Source organism: Hemicordylus capensis, chromosome 4 (assembly GCF_027244095.1).
Source record: "Hemicordylus capensis ecotype Gifberg chromosome 4, rHemCap1.1.pri, whole genome shotgun sequence".
Taxonomy (NCBI): domain Eukaryota; kingdom Metazoa; phylum Chordata; class Lepidosauria; order Squamata; family Cordylidae; genus Hemicordylus; species Hemicordylus capensis.
Genome location: NC_069660.1, coordinates 130443237 through 130459779, shown reverse-complemented (window position 1 = coordinate 130459779; position 16543 = coordinate 130443237). Strand labels below are relative to the sequence as shown.

General features: G+C 42.0%; 1 protein-coding gene across 8 annotated transcripts in view; it reads left to right on the top strand.

Annotated features, from left to right (window-relative positions):
- The window catches only part of CCDC18 (coiled-coil domain containing 18), an 87582-nt gene that overhangs the window by 615 nt on the left and 70424 nt on the right, over nucleotides 1-16543 (top strand). For 2 of the 8 annotated variants that reach the window (XM_053246497.1, XM_053246498.1), the window contains exons 2-7: nucleotides 5004-5167; nucleotides 5285-5447; nucleotides 5631-5795; nucleotides 6896-7005; nucleotides 8419-8547; nucleotides 15060-15156. In XM_053246497.1, coding sequence (XP_053102472.1) covers nucleotides 5037-5167; nucleotides 5285-5447; nucleotides 5631-5795; nucleotides 6896-7005; nucleotides 8419-8547; nucleotides 15060-15156 — 795 coding nt within the window. In that variant the 5' untranslated portion in view covers nucleotides 5004-5036. The other 6 variants (XM_053246499.1, XM_053246500.1, XM_053246505.1 and 3 more) reach the window with 6 other exon arrangements.

The window sequence follows — 16543 nt, the reverse complement described above, 5'->3', positions numbered from 1 at the left end:
CTCTCGGCTGGAACGCGGGCCGCCGAGGCGGGACCTGCGAGAGAGGGAGGCTGGACAGATCAGCCCTGCGGAGGGGGACAGGGAGTGCTGCTGGTCTGGGACATGAGGCCATGCGGACCTGAGAGGAGCAAAAGGCGAATGATGATTTCTTAGAGAGAAATCGTGAACAGGTGCTTCAGTGGAAATCGTTTGAAGTAGGGGTATTGTGAGTAAAAAGCAGTGGTGCGGGCCTGAGAAGGGTTCAGGTCAGAAATCTGTGGCGATCAGTTGGTGACCTGAAGGAAGGCATGGGGTACTTGCTCTCTCTGAAAGACATGCATACACAGTCAGTTACCGTGAGAGAACAACCCTTGGCCTCACTTCTGCTTCTCATCTGCATAAGCCAATAAGTTCTCAAGGGTATGCCAGGCTGCACTGGTATAACAGAAGAAATGCATTAAATAATAAAACATTTGTATCAGCCCAAAGTATCCATCCGCAGGGGAGGCTGCCTGCTGTGGTACTGCATGATTCACTGCTCTGGCCATGCTTTTCTCCGATTAACCTCTGCACTGGTTGTGACTGGATCATTTGCTACCTCCCTCTGCAGTGATGTAGCACAACTACCTGCCTTCAGAGGAGACTGGCCACCATTTTTCTTAGGAGTCACTGCTCTAGGCTTCTCCAGACCAGTGACTCTCACAGAAACTCAAATAGTGTGTTCTCTTTCACACTCAAAAATTAAGCCTTTTCAGATGTAGGAGTAAATTTTAATTCCAACTGTAATTTAAAAAATTGCTTCTGCTAGTAGAAATTTTAAGAGTTACTGGTGTGTGCCTTCAAGTGGTAATCAGGGACTGAAACAGGAATCTGTATATCCTGGTAAGGTCTATCCTCTTTTTCATCCCAGGAGTAGTAGTCCTGCTGTAAACAATAAGCTACCATTGGTGGTTGCTGGTTTTTTTCCTTCTTCAATACCATACTTATGCTACTAACGTTTTATAACATAAGAGTGGGGGGAAAGTCACTACCCCAAGGAGATTACAGTTCAAAATGGGTATTGTTCCTAGCCACCTTGAAAAAAGATGGTGACCCCATGTGATTCACAATAGTCGGTGGGGGGAAGTAAGTGAGGGACACCTGCTCCCCTTGCCCTTTAATATAGACTGAGGGGTCATTATTTCAAGAAAACCATCTTTGAATTTTGAATGTGAATGCAAGGTCTAAGTCTCTCTAGTGCTGCATTTTTTTAAAAAAGGAAACTTTCTCTCTCGCTTGTAAAATTTGGAAGGAATGGGTGTGAGCTCTCTTTCCACTCTCCATAATAAATAGAGAAACTAAAGTTGGAATGCATGACACATATCAACAAACTCCTGTCCTTTTAGAGTAATATTTTTAGTCCTGAGTTGAACATTTGCATTTATGCTTGATTGCCTAGATACAATAGAGGCCATGGCATTTGTGTCTTTAATACTTACATAGAAGATAGGGATGGGCATGGGGCCGGTTTGACAGCGGGGGTGTGTGGCTTTAAGGGGGGGATGCACTTCCCCCCACAGCATTTCCCCCCACAGCATTTCCCTCGCCGGCACACGTCTCCCTAGAAGCCCGTCGGGGCAGCAGCGTACCTCCCTGCCGCCCCGCTCTGACGTTATCTGGAAGTACCCAGAAGTAGCAGCTGCGACTGCTTGTGTTGCTCACACATCACGTACATCACGTTGACGCACCCAACGTGTGCAAGCGCAACATGCACGTGGGTGCAAGCGATGTGCACAGTCACAGCTGCTACTTCCAGGTACTTCCGGATAACGTCAGAGCGGGGTGGCAGGGAGGTACGCTGCCACCCCAATGGGCTTCTAGTGAGATGTGTGCCGGCAGGGGAAATGTTCGCAGAGGGGGTTAAGTGCATCCTCCCCAGCCATCGAACCCTCAAGCTGGGCAACATTCGAACCTGTTCATGCCTATCCCTAATAGAAGAGAGAGTTTCAGCAAACATAGTCTTGCGTGCCATAGTAATGTGTGATTGAGAATAAACTGCACTGACCAATATGCTCTTGATATACACTATTAAAGATATAGGACCTGTTCTGTATTGGATCTGCTCACCTTAGACAAAAGCTATATTCATAGTCGGTCTATGAGTTGAAGATTTTAAAAGTGTAGGATAGGTTGGAGGACTTGGAAGGCTTTGGAGAGGAGGTCATAATAGACTTCATTAAGGACTCCTCTATCTTCCTCTTCTACAACAATTCAAGAACTATCCCCTCTTAAAGCGTTTCTAAAAAATATCTTTAGTGTAGTAAAAAGTAGGGATGTGCAGAACATTTTGACGGTAAAACTTTTTGACTTGCAATGGGCTGTTTCAAGCTCGAAACATAACACCCTTTAAATAAAGGGTGTGTTCCAAACTTGGAGCAGAACAACTTTATTTCGAGTGCCATTTTGAAGGCCTGTTTCCCCCCCTTGCTGAATGGTTTTCTGGCACTGGCTTGTTGCTTGCTTTTTGGTTGGCTTGTTATTTACAAATCAAGTGTTGTCATGGGCAACTATGCCCCCATTGCTGGGAGAGTGTGGGGGGGACACAAAAGTGTATTCAAAGGGACTAGGAAGCAGAGAGAGCCCTTATAGTGTGCCTCTCCTGAAGAAGAGGATACATCGGGAGAGGAGGGAAGGTTGGATTTTGTGGTTTTCTTTCCTCTGCACTGAGTATAATATGCTGTGCTATTGCTTCTATAATTGTCTGGTTTTGCTGGATCTCAGATTGACAAAGGCAGAACTTGGGTGCCTTCCTTCCTTGAGTTGTGCTATGTTTTGTTTGTGAGTTTAGTGTTGTGGCGAGAAATGGACAGTGGCAGCTGTGCGTGTGTACTATTTCTTGGTGATTGCTGTGATGAGCTCCATGTCTGGCCTTGAGACTAACTTGTGCTTCACTCTGCTCTGCTCTGCAATCTGCATTTATTGCATAGTGTAAAGTAAAGTTGTGCCATCAGGTCGGTGTTGACTCCTGGCAATCACAGAGCCCTGTGGTTTTCTTTGGTAGAATACAGGAGAGGTTTACCATTGCTGTCTCCCGCATAGTATGAGATGATGCCTTTCAGCATCTTCCTATATCGCTGCTGCCCAATATAGGTGTTTCCTATAGTCTGGGGAACATACCAGCACCAGCGGGGATTCAAACCAGTAACCTCTTGCTCCCTATGCAAGTTACTTCCCTGCTGCACATTAAGTGGCTATGCAAAGTGTACTCAGTCAAAAAAGGTGGCTGAAGTTGCTCTAGTTAAGCCTCTGGATATGCTTGCTGCTTGGCAGCTGTTGCAATGCTAGGAAGTAACGTAAAGAGTCAAAATTATGTGAGAGAGACATTTGTGCCAATGATGTTACTGCAGCACAGGCACTGGCTGGCAGTGGATTCTGGGTCAGTAATTCTTTTTTGGCCATTTTTGGACTGTTTGAAACGTGTTCTGTGTTGGATGGGACAGATTCCTTTTTACTGTGATTTTTTTGCAATATTTTTCAAGGTAGGGTTTCAAAATGCATTGCAAATTGCAATGCAAAACTTATGTGCATGCATTAAGAACATAAGAACAGTCCTGCTGGATCAGGCACAAGGCCCATCTAGTCCAGCATCCTGTTTTTCACAGTGGCCCATCAGAGCCCACAGGCAAGAGTTATGTGTATGCCCTCTCTCTTGCTGTTGCTCCCCTGCAACTGGTATTGAGAGGTATTGTGCCTCTGAGGCTGGAGATGTCCGCCAGCCACCAGACTAGTAGCCATTGATGGATCTGTCCACCGTAAGAATTCTGTGAGTGCAGCTTGTTCTGGCCATAGGGAACAATGGGGAAATTCGAAACTCGAGCATAGGTAGCTCCTAGGGACACCAAAGCAAGTTGTGTTAAAAATCTAAACAAATTTTTAAATGGGTAAAGGTTAAAAATTTGTTTACAGTCTCCTGCTTGCCCATTTCTTCTGTTGGTTGGGTGGTAGGTAGCACCCATCTTGACCTACCACACAACCCACTTTTAGGGATGTGCATGAACTGGTTTGGAGGCCCTTTTATTGTTCTGTGCATATCCCTACCCATTTTGGTGTCTCTAGGAGTTACCCATGGGGAGCAATGGGGTGTTTCGAATTTCCCCATTGTTCCTTATGGCCCAAACACTCAAAACTTTAATTGAAACACCCAGCTTGGCCACTGTTTTGACAGAGCATTTCGGCTATTTTGTGTTCGTTTCAAGCTTGAAGCAGAACACAAAATCTGTTTCATGCACATCCCTAGTAAAAAGATGAGCTTTCATGTTTCATGCTACAATGAAACCAAATCACAAGACATAATTAAATACAACAGGGCCATCATTGGAAAGGAACATTTCTTCATGTTATAGTTATCATGAGCATTATGAAGAGCAATACATCTTTCTGAGAAGCCAAACCTTTGTTTTCTAGAGCTGCTAACTTGGCACATTACATGAGTATACATTTTATCCCTAATTCAACAACATAATGTGAAGTGAAGGGGTGGGGGGAAATGTGCATTCTTTTACAAATATTTGCAACACTAATAGTAGAGAAACTTCTTGTTAATAAAATGTGTATCACTTTGAGTTCCAAAAAGATCTCATTATTGATCAAGGACTCATTGGGCTGAATCCTAAGAAGCGCAAGTGGAAGGAGGCTTGTGCAAAGGAATTTCCCCACAAATTAGCCTTGTGAATATGCACTCCCGCCTTGTATACATTCCTCCCCGTTCAATTTGCTTCTTTTCCCTGCAAATCATGTCTTTGAGTTAAATGTGCACGAATAAAAAACCACAATTTCTTCATAACTTAAGATTGTAACCATCGTTTGAGGTTGGTTTGTAAATCATGGTTATGAAGAAACCTGGTTACCTTGATGATGCTGGGAAGGAATGAGAGCATTACATCTGCATTGTTCATAATGAAAAGCAAAGGTTTAAAGCAGAATTCTTTTATCTGTGTTTGTAATGGATGATTTTCTTCAAATATTAAAATATGTTTATTTTTTAGTTACCTTTTACATTAAATAGATGTATAACATCAATGGAATCTAACTTATGGAGCTTTCATGATCATGAAGAAGAGGAAAACTTGCTTGCAAATGTTGTGGTGTTGAGGAGTCGGCTAAGGGAAACAGAAAGAAGTTTACAAAACATAGGGGAAGAGCTTTTCAGGTATGTGTTTGTCAAGTACAACTACTTGTTTGTTTGCCAAGGTATTTGCTGTAAGTTGTATTAGTTATAACACTGAAGGCTCTGTGTCCATCTAAAATTTGGTTTGCTTTCTTCTAGTTCACATGATCATTCAGGTGACGGTGCACATGACAGTGAACTTGAGATTTTAACAATGGAAGATCTTGCCCATTCTAGTGAATTTCAAAATTCTTCAGCTCATAATATTGCAAGCGGAATGTCCTGGCATTATGGGGATTCTCCAAGGAACTCCAGGAGCAAAGTAACTGCATCTTTAATAAACATCTGTTTGTTCTTTCTGGGAGTTAGTTTGTAATCTTATAGAATTAGATTTACAAGTCTGATGATAACAGACACACACTCACAGACTCTCACACACACTCACACTCTAAGATGAACTCACTTGGTCTGATACTTGTTACAGATATTGTATTTTGTCTTCTAGTCTTATTTGCTATCTTTTGATAAAAGCATGGAGGAAGAAAATGAATTACTACGGAACAAACTGAATGCAGTCCGGGAACAAAATGCATCACTGAGTTCCAAGAACCATCATCTAATGAATAAAATCGAAGCTATAAACTTTGAACTGAACCAGTCAAAAGCAAGAGTAGGTATTCTAATAAGATGTATTGGTTTTAAGTCTGCCATACTGCTTAAGATGATGCTGTATACCATAGTTTCTCAATGTATTTTAATACATATGTACATGTATTCCTGGAGGGACACGAAACACAGGCAAGGGGGTTCCAGGGGAGGGGGAAGAAGCCCAGCAAGGAGAGTGGAAAGAAGAATCTACCTGCCTTTGCTGCTTGGTCCTTGCTGCCTAGGATTAGTCTCTCACACTCTCTCTCATTCCTCCTTTCAAACAATGGCAAACAATTTGGTGCAATAATTTGCATTGCACTGGTTTCAGCCCTCCTAGTTTTGGCCAACATCACTTTTAGCCCAGGTACATACTTGAGTTGTGGACCCCTGGTGTAAAAGATGACAGTCCTACCCAGTGTTCTCTATTTTTCCCCCCCATCTGTGTGTGGAATGAGTTTTGTTCTGGGTGGCAGTATCAAGGCAGTGTGTGCGCCTAGGTATTCAGAGTGGGACCTTCCTGATTCAGCCTGACGGGATCAAAAATTAACTGAGCGGACATTAAAAAAACCGTGTGAGCGCACATGCACATGCCTTAGAGGGAACACTGGTCCTACCTACACTAGATAAGATATCTATCATCTCATGGCCCTATATAAGCCACTCTTCCAGTACAGCACACATTACTGTAAATACAAAATCCACTGGAAAATTGAGGTGATATTTACATTCTTCACATGTTAGGAATTACTTGCTACTTAAAAAGCAAAGAGACACTGCTGTATACCACAACATTCTTCTAATTTATCTTGAGATGTTTTTGTAGAATTTGTATATTTCATCAGTTTGGTCATAGTTCAGTAGTGTGTGCTAGTACTCATTCATAATACCAAAGATATGAGGGTGACAATCCTTAAACTGCATATTCTCAAGTAGATCTATGTAGGAAACACAACAGTGTAGTTTTATAAACTAGTGTAGCCAAGATAGCCCAGTGATAACTAGTGAAAAAACTGACTGCAAGGAAAGTTCCACAGTCAGAATCTCTACTGAGTATGTGTGTGACTGCTCAAAAGGCAATAGACAACTTGCTGATGGATTCTCCCAATTGTATTTATATTTCAGATCTCTGTTCTTGAATCTGCTTTGGGCACACATTCTGTCAGTATTCCAGAGTTAGAAAACCAAATCGCAAGTTTGGAAGCAGAAGTTCAAGCCCGAGATATTGTTCTGAAGTAGTGAACCTTTTAGTTTTTTGTGTGTGTTCGGGTTTTTTTATTCCTCTTTTTGTAATTTACAGGGTTCATTCAGTCTTTACTTTCCAGGAGGAAATCTCCACTTGGGCCAAATCTCAAGTGTATGTACATTCCTTCTCACCATGGAAAGAAAATGAGTAAATGGGTATATAGAGTATTTATTTGAATGTTATATCTTCTTGCTAATCTGTCCATGGAAAGAATTGGGAGATTAGTTAACTTAATATTCACAATACCAAGAGTGAAGGCGGAAGTGTGATACTTTTATACCAGGTTGAGATATTCCCCACTGAGTGAACAGGTCCCCAGTATTTATGCTATTTTCGTTTTTCAAATGTAGCAATTTCAAAAAATGTATTCACTGTGGGAATCATCCAGACTTGCACTAGCCAAAAACTTCCGCTTGTACACAGCTGGGTGATGTTTACAGATCCACACACACACCCGCCCACAGTTTCCTGTGCCCCCCTGAAAATGTCTCTGATGGTTCCCCAACACTCAAGGGCATATTTTTCATAAGCATAGGAGGCTGTAGAGGGAAGAGGGGTTGGTAAACACCCCCCCCCTTGTCGCCACCACACAGAAGCGTGGCCATTCTACTTATGCAAGTCTTCGTCTGGATGCTGCCTACTGAAATCAAAGTTTCTTGTACTTGGGTTCTAAATAAGGAAAAGTAAGCCCATTAATATCAGTGGAATTTATTTTCATCCCATTGTTCATAAGATCATAATGTTAAATGCGTGCTTGCACACACACACATTTCATGTTTGTTTTATAGTTTTATCAGAATAATATTTTTATTTAGATCTTTTAAGATTTCATGGTGTGCATGCCAGTTTTATTGGTGCCTTTGCTAGTGTATGATATTGGAAATGTGTGTTGAGTGGAGGAGCTTGTATGGGGTACTGCATTACTTCTTATTTTTACCCCATAGCAATGGCAAAACTGCACGAATATATCTGTTGCTGTTTCAATACTAGGAAAAGGTACAAACTGCCCTTTTAGCACCAGCATATACCAAATTCTGTGATGTGTTGCTGTTATCAGGCTTTGACTTCTAAAAGTTTTTAGGTAGATTTCATTTAAGAATGTATAAATTAAAATAGAATAAGACAGGATTTGTGGTTTGCTTGCATTGGACAAAGTGCATAGTAAATTTATTTGGACAAGACTTGGAGTGGTTGACAAGATGCTAATTATTCTACTCAAAGCCTACCTAGCCCTAATTGCCAAAATCAAATTTGAATAAAAATATCTTGTACATCTTCTTTCATATCTCTTTGCTGAAGTCAGGAAATATGCACTGTTTTTAACCAGATCTTGGTTAGGGTTATTAAAAAATCGCTATTTTCTGTTACTTATGGTTTAATAAACTGTTTCCTATATTTAAAGAGAAGCAGAAGACAAACTGGAACAAAGCCATCAACTAGTCTTTGAAAAAGAATATGTTTTGCAGAAGTTCAAAGAGGAATATAAAATAATGAAACTTGATTTAATTGAACAAAACAAACAAGGAAAGAGGTAACAAATTGAGAACCTTTTTTAATTCAGAAAGCCTTTGAGCACATGTCTTGCTACAGAATATTTCTTTTAGGATGCCTTGTGTTAATAAAAATCATGTTCTTTCAGAAATGATGCAGATTTTTATTGGAATTTGGTAACATATATGTGTACTTTTTTGACTGAAATAAACTGGCTCTTTTTTTAAAAACTACATCACACTGAGATAAATCGAGATAGTATTGCTGTGGTTACCTCATTTAATATACCTTGTTAAAGCTTAAATTCAGTATTTTAGTCCTTGATTTGAAAAATACCTATTTGTCTAACCCACTAGGGGCCTGAGCCCTAATGGGTGAGACAGTACTTGCCTATGCATAAATGCACTGGGTTGTTGTAAGGATCAGCCTAACCATATACAATACTCTGAGCTCCTTGGAGGAAGAGTGGGATATAAAAGTTAAGATAAAACAAAAATAAGTTTTCACGTTCATGATTACACCAAGAGAAGTAGGGGGAATGGGCCATGATGTGCTTGCTCTCCTCACTGTAGGAATGAATGAATGCCTGAACCATGAGTTTGCACATTAATTCTGAGTATGGAATTCCCCCTGACATGTTGTGTTCATATTAAACTATTATTATTATTTTACACAGTCAGACAGGTGTTATTGACTGGTTTGTTTTATCCAGACATCGAGTCCTTCCCAAGTACCTGGGATGCCAGAATTTTATTGTCAATGCTGTTGCTGTTATAGATATCGTCGCAGACTATAGGCTGTTCCCAGTAATGCTGCTTTTTGTAATTGGCTGATGGTGATTTCTGTGGCCCCTATAGTGTTGATGTGCTCTTCAAGGTCTTTTGGAACTGCACCCAGGGTGCCAGTTACCACTGGGATTATTTTGGTCTTTTTCTGCCACAGCCTTTCAATTTCAATTTGTATTTTGAGATTTTTTCTATTTCTTTTTCTTCTATTCTGCTATCCCCTGGTCTTGCTATGTCGATTATTTTGACTTGTTTTTCTTTCTTCTCGACTACAGTTATATCTGGTGTATTGTGTGGCAGATGTTTGTCTGTTTGTAGGCGGAAGTCCCATAATATTTTTACATCTTCATTTTCTTCAACTTTTTCAATTGTATGGTCCCACCAATTTTTGGCTACAGGTAGCTTGTATTTTTTGCAGATGTTCCAGTGTATCATCCCTGCTACTTTGTCATGCCTTTGTTTGTAGTCCGTCTGTGCGATCTTTTTACAACAGCTGATTAGGTGGTCCACAGTTTCATCTGCTTCTTTACAAAAGCGGCACTTGCTGTTTGTGGTTGATTTTCCGACTTTTGCTCTTATTGCATTTGTTCTTAGTGCCTGTTCTTGTGCAGCCAGTATTAAACCCTCTGTTTCTTTCTTAAAGTTGCCATTCTTAAGCCATTGCCAGGTCTTGGTGATGTCTGATTTTCCACTTATATTGTGCAAATATTGACCATGCAGTGGCTTATTTTTCCATTTTTCTGCTCGGTTCTTGACTTGTTCTTTAAGGCCTGCTTTGTTTCATTGGTGTTGAATAGTTTCACATTATTGACCATTTGAAGTGCATCTTATTCACTGTCCTTGATATATTCTTCAAGGCCTCTTTTCTCCTCCTCTACTGTTTGATGGACTTGCAGCATTCCTCTTCCACCTATCGACATCACTGCGGGGGTGCAGAGCATGATTGATGGTCATGATTTTCCTGGTCTTACGATCTAGCATCTCTAGCTCTGCCTGGGTCCAATCTATTATTCCTGCAGTGTATCTGATAACAGGTATAGCTCAGGTGTTTATGGCTCGTATGGTGTTCCCGCCATTGAGTTTGGACTTGAGGATTTTTCTAACTCTCCTGATATATTCACTTCCCATTAGTGAGTCCCCTTGGAAAATGCCTCTTCTAATGCTAGCCTGTCCAAGTGTCTCGCCATTGATTGTTAACTGTGTACTCCACATGCTCATTGCTTTTTTATAAATATCCGAATGTTTTTGCTGACACCAGTTGTTTCTAAACATTTTAGTATCCATGTGTGAGGCAATGAATCGAAGGCTTTCTTGTAGTCAATCCATGCAACACTTAGATTGGTTGTTCTTCTCTTGCAATTTTCTAAAATCATTTTGTCAATCAGCAGCTGGTCTTTTGTGCCTCTAGTGTTCGGGCAATTTCCTTTCTGTTCAACTGGAAGCTGCTTGTTAGTTAATAAGTGTTGCATGACTTCATCTGCTATTATTCCAGTTAATAATTTGAACATGGTTGGCAGGCAGGTTATCGGTCTATAATTACTTGGAACTGCACCTTTTGCTGGGTCTTTCATGATGAGATGAGTTTTCCCAGTTGTTAGCCATTGTTCAGTATCACCTCCTTGCAAAATGTGATTGAACTGTTTTGATAGTTGTTTATGAAGGCTTGTTAGGTGTTTAAGCCAAAAGCCATGCAGTTCATCGTCGCTTGGAGCAGTCCAATTTTTAATTTTCTTTGCTCTTTCACTTATTAATTCTGGTGTTATTATTAGATCTTGCATTTGTTGGTTCCCCCTGACATGTTGTGTTCATATTAAACTGTTGTTGTTGTTGTTTTGTTTTGTTTTTGTTTTGTTTTATTTTGCATTTATATCCCGTTCTTTCTCCAAGGAGCCCAGAGCGGTGTACTACATACTTAAGTTTCTCCTCACAACAACCCTGTGAAGTAAGTTAGGCTGAGAGAGAAGTCACCCAGAGTCACCCAGCAAGCAAGTCTCATGGCTGAATGGGGATTTGAACTTGGGTCTCCTCGGTCGTAGTCCAGCACTCTAACCACTACACCATGCTGGCTCACAGGCATCTACCAGTTGTTGTTTTTTTTAACTTCTCCTTGTGTTGAAGAAACGAGGGAGGGAATGCAACAATTTGAGCCCAATGTTCATTGCTTATCTCTCTCTGATCAAAATCCCAGGAGGAAAATGTCTGAACAAATTGTGTGTGCAAAATACAATATATTTAGAGAAGTTTTGTTTTCAAGTCTATGATAAAGACCATATAGAAAAAGATAATAGCCTCTATCTAGTGGCTCCTTATCTAGTATATGAGAACAACAATGTGCTCGCAGAGTTCTTGTATAAGGAATGAATTCCTTGTATACTTCAGCTCTGTGTGTTCCTCTCCATTACAGGTACAGAGTTGTCATCGGCATCATCATGGAAATGCGATGGTGGTGGTGGTGGGGTCCTCACTTGGGTCAGAACTCCTAACTAGCTCTCAATGTTTTTGTATTTTTAGAGGAAATAATAGCTTTTGCTATTTCAAATTTGTATGTATTTAAGTGTTAGCCCTAAAACTTGAATCACCAATTGCTTTTCAAATAGATGAAGAAAGAAAATAATCATTATCTGCATATTGTATTGCTACTGTATTTCAGTGAGAAATATTATTGTTGATGATTTAAGCAGTAAAACTGGGGCATGTTGGTGTGCTTCATGTCTTCATTCAGAATATTGGATTGTCATTATGAAATGCTCAGCAAAGGCTGTTTACCCTTTTATGAACTCATGACATTTTGACTGTTTGCATTTGTAAACCTTGTCACATAAAACGTAGCCTTTCTTGAGAAAGACATGAAAAAATGGAAAGGAAAAGATGAACATCTGTCACTGCTGTTCACTTGCATTGTGTTTAAAGATTGGATCTTGAAGTGATCCATTGTCAGTCATGAGAAATGGGGTTACTGCACCTGTGCAGGGACATTCTGGATAGATTAATTAGCTCATCTCTGGCGCCCCTCCCTGGCGCCAGTCCCTGCGGTGCACGTGCTCAGTGCCTTCCTTTTCCCGGCAGATGGGCGCCATTTTTATTCAGTTTCTTTTTCTACTGCTGATGTGTTGAGACCTGTGGGTTTTTGCTCCTCGATTAGTAGAAAAGGAAAGTTTTATTTTGGAGAAAATTGGCTATTGATCTATGGACTGTAAGTTACTCTTTGTTTTCTGGACGTTGGACTTGGTTATTTGGACTTCTTTCTGCTTTGCCATTAGAATGGAGGGAGCAGAGAAAAAAAGACTACCTTTTTAAATGTTGCTGTCAATGTAGAGCAAAACTGCCTTCTACAGATGAGCATGATCTTGGTATGCTATGCTTGGGTGGACAGCATGTTCCTACTGCCTGTAGGATTTGCAGGTCATTTTCAAAACAAACTTTGAAGAATCAATCGTTGCACCTCAGGGCAGCATTGTATGGAGAAGCGTTGCATCCACCGATGCCAAGATCTGAGTTGAAATCAACATCTGTGGGCCTGGCACTGAAATCAACATCGATGGCTTCGATGTCAGGGTCTGTGCGCACACAGTCAAAAACCCTGGCGGATGATCCTGAAGGGATTGTCTTTAAGAAATCTAGGAGTTCTAATGCCGGGCATAAGAAACACAAGCGGCATCATGTGTCTTCATGACTTACTCTCTTCGTGACTTACTCTCCACCAACCGAAGAAGCACAAGTCGAAGACACAGCACCCATCGAGATCAAGGACTCCCTCACCTTCGACAGTTCAGCATCGGGATGTATCAATATCAATAAGTTCTTCAGTACCGAAGCCTTCAACATCGAGGGATTCCGTAGGCTCCAATGAGCTTCCATCGCATCCGCTGTCATTGATGTTCTTGCCAACTTTGACCTCAATGCCCATCGCGATGCCCAACGTGTTGGTATCGATGGTGTTTCCTGCAGAATGTTCCAAGTTTGCCATTAGCAACTGTGGCACCACATTCTTACAAGCCCTTGTCCTTATCTCCACTGCCAATGCCTGTGAGGTCTCCTCTTTGGTTGTTTGATACAAATGATGACACTTTTTTTGGACCAGAGCACAGCTAAGTCCCTTATGAGCATGTTGGATTCTTCTACAAGCTCTTCTGGCTCAACCTTTCAGGGCTTTCTGAGTGGTGATCTGGATGTTGATGTGAAGGACTGTCTACTCTTATCCTCAATGCAAGAAGTTTTTGTGTGGCATCAATATTTACCCTCCTATACACCACCCAGCTGAACAGTGGAGTCTGTCCCTAGTAGAGATGTGCATGAACCTGTTTGGAGGCCCTTTTATGGGCCTCCAAACAGGTTTGAACAGCCGGCGGTTCGGCAGGTTTGAAGGCAGGGGGGACACCTTTAAGGGTGGGGGAGGATGCACTCCCCCCGCCATGTTTCCCCGGCCAGCACTCTCTTAAAAACCAGTCTGGCAGGGCAGCAGCATACCTTCCTGCCGCCCCCTTCGCTCCTCGATCCAGAAGTACCCCACGCACACATCTCCTCTTTTGCCCTTAAAGGTGTCGTCCCCCCCCCACCTTGGAACTGGCCCCCACTGGTTCCGTGCAGATTCCTAGTCCCTAGTGTTGGACTTGCTAATAGCGGCTCCCTTTGAGCCACTTCATAAAATGAGTTTGCGATATTTGACTCTCAAGACTATGTTTCTGATTGCCATAACTACTGTCCATCATGTGAGTGAACTGGCAGCTTTACGGACAGATGCACCATACACACAGTTCTTCCCCCAAAAGGTGGTTATGCATACTGATCCATCTTTCTTACCAAAAGTGGTGACTGACTCCCTCTTGAATCAAAACCTCGTACTTCCATCGATCTTTCAGGAGCCTGAAACATGACTAGAACGAGCTTTACATTCATTAGATGTCGGGCGATGTCTTCTCTGTTACCTACAAAAGATGAAGGACTTTCAGCGTACGAAGATGCTCTTTGTATTGTTTAAAGGCAAGAACAAAGGTTTGTCTGTTTTGAGACGGAGGCTCTCTCATTGGTTTGTAGAGCTCATATTCTTGGCTTACAAGTTATAGAACCAGCAACCACCGAAGGTGGTGAAGGCACACTCCACTAGAGCATATGCGACTTCTGCTGCACACCTTTCTGGACTCCGTTTCAAGGACTTGTGTGTAGCTGCTACCTGGACTACACATCTGCCTTTCATAAAGCACTATGCCATAGATTTGTGTAGCAGAAACTATGTTTGGAAGAGAGGCTCTGAAGAGAGTTCTGGAGTATTGGGTGGAATGGCTGCACCTTCTGCCAAAGGGGGAGAAGCTGGGTGGTCACCCATTTTTCATGATGACAGTGGATCACTTCTAGATAGGTTGTTTACCTGTAACTTATGATCTGGAGGTGACCCATTGTCAGTCATGAGACCCACCTGTACCTCCCCTCTCCCCTTTGTAAAAGGTGAAGATAACTTGTCTGTTTGGACAGTTTATTGGACATGTCTGAGTTCGTCTGAGCATCAGGCACTCTACAAGAAACCAAATAAAAATGGTGCCCGTCTGCTGGGGAAATGAAGGCACTGAGCACGTGCATGGCAGGAAGGGATGCCATAGAGGAGCTAATTAATGCACCCGGAAGGTCCTTGTGTAGGCACAGTAACCCCATTTCTCATGACTAACAACAATCACCTCCAGATCATAAGTTACAGGTAAGCGACTTGTTTTTATTGTGTGAATTGCTACTGTGCTTGATCAGTTTAACACTAAGGTACCTCTTTCATTCAAAGAACTGAACAGCAAAGAAATGAAGCTCTGTATAATGCTGAGGAGCTGACAAGAACTTTTAAAAAATATAAAGAGAAAATAACTGAGAAACTGGAAAAGGTAAGGTTTGTTCTTAAAATGCTGACAATTTAGCTGAGTATTAGATGTATCTGAGAATTGGGAAGTGTGTTGTTAGTGCTAAAATTAAAGTTGCTACAAATGCTCCTAACATCTGACTCAGAGCCATTACAGCATGCTAGACATTGATGGGGGGAGAAAGTTTTCCCTCTATTTTCCTGCTACCACCAGAGCAATAAAGATAAGCTAGCTGGGGGAAGTGACTTGCAAGAAGGGGAAGAGGTTGTGAGAAATAGGCTTGGAAATTGATTTTGGGGGAAACGAACTACTTCCGTTTTTTCCAAGTTGAGGGGAATAGTTTGTTTTTACCAAGCCTGAAGGGGAGGGGTATTTGCAATTCCCTGGGGTGATTTACACGGTTGCATTTGTGCCCGGGCTAAGGGAAGACAGGGTCCAACCTACCTTCGCCCAGATGACCGCTCCGAGCCCTGGCAGCGTGCAAACCACGTGCCCATACAACCAATGCTGGCTGGGAGCAGCGCAGATGACTCCCTGCGCAGCTCCTGGCAGTGCTGGTAAACAGAAGTTGGGATGTGTTGTCCCCCAGAAATTCCATGATGCACCATGTGAGCACACTGTGGGGAACCCCCCTCCCCCACAACGAGTGGGCGTTCGGCTGAAAGCAGCTGACACTGACACATAGTGAATTAACGGGATTAAGGGAGCGCTTGCTCCCTTAACCTCATTCCGCAGCTCAGCTTCTTAGCCAGGTTTGCTGCCGCCGAGAGGCCTTTGGCTCCCGGCAGTTTCCACAGGCAGTCAAGCCCAGGCTTAGCTGCCATTGCCAGGTCTTGGCTGCTCGTGAGAACAGCCTCCCTCTGTATCTGAAGGGTTGTCTTATCCTATGTAGTCTCCCCAGACAATTGCAGTGTCCTATGGGTACCCCTGCCCTTGAGATAAGGTGGATAGAGACTGGGAGAAGGTCTTCTCAGCTGTGATTCTCTGCCTATACAGTGCTCTTCTTCGGAAGACTTGTCTGGTGCCTACTTAGTGTCATTTCAGTGCCAGGTGTAAATCCTTTTTATTTTCCCAGGCCTTTTAAACAACCCTTAAGTTGTTTTACTCACTGTATTTTTATCTGTTTGTTTTTTATATGATGTGCTGTTTTACTTGTTAAACTTTATGAGGTGTCCAGGAAACAGTTGTATTGAAAGCAGGATACAAGCTTATCCAATATATAAACATTTGAATCAATTTTGTGCCATTGCTGCAAAAGCACAGTGATGCTTATAAGCAGACTTCGGCTACATTCCTAAACATATACTAGGGAACAATTCCCATTGGTCAGTAGGACACTTCTAATTAATACATACAGGACTGTGCTACAAGTTGTCTGGGACTAAATACCTCTTGAATGCTTTGCAACTAT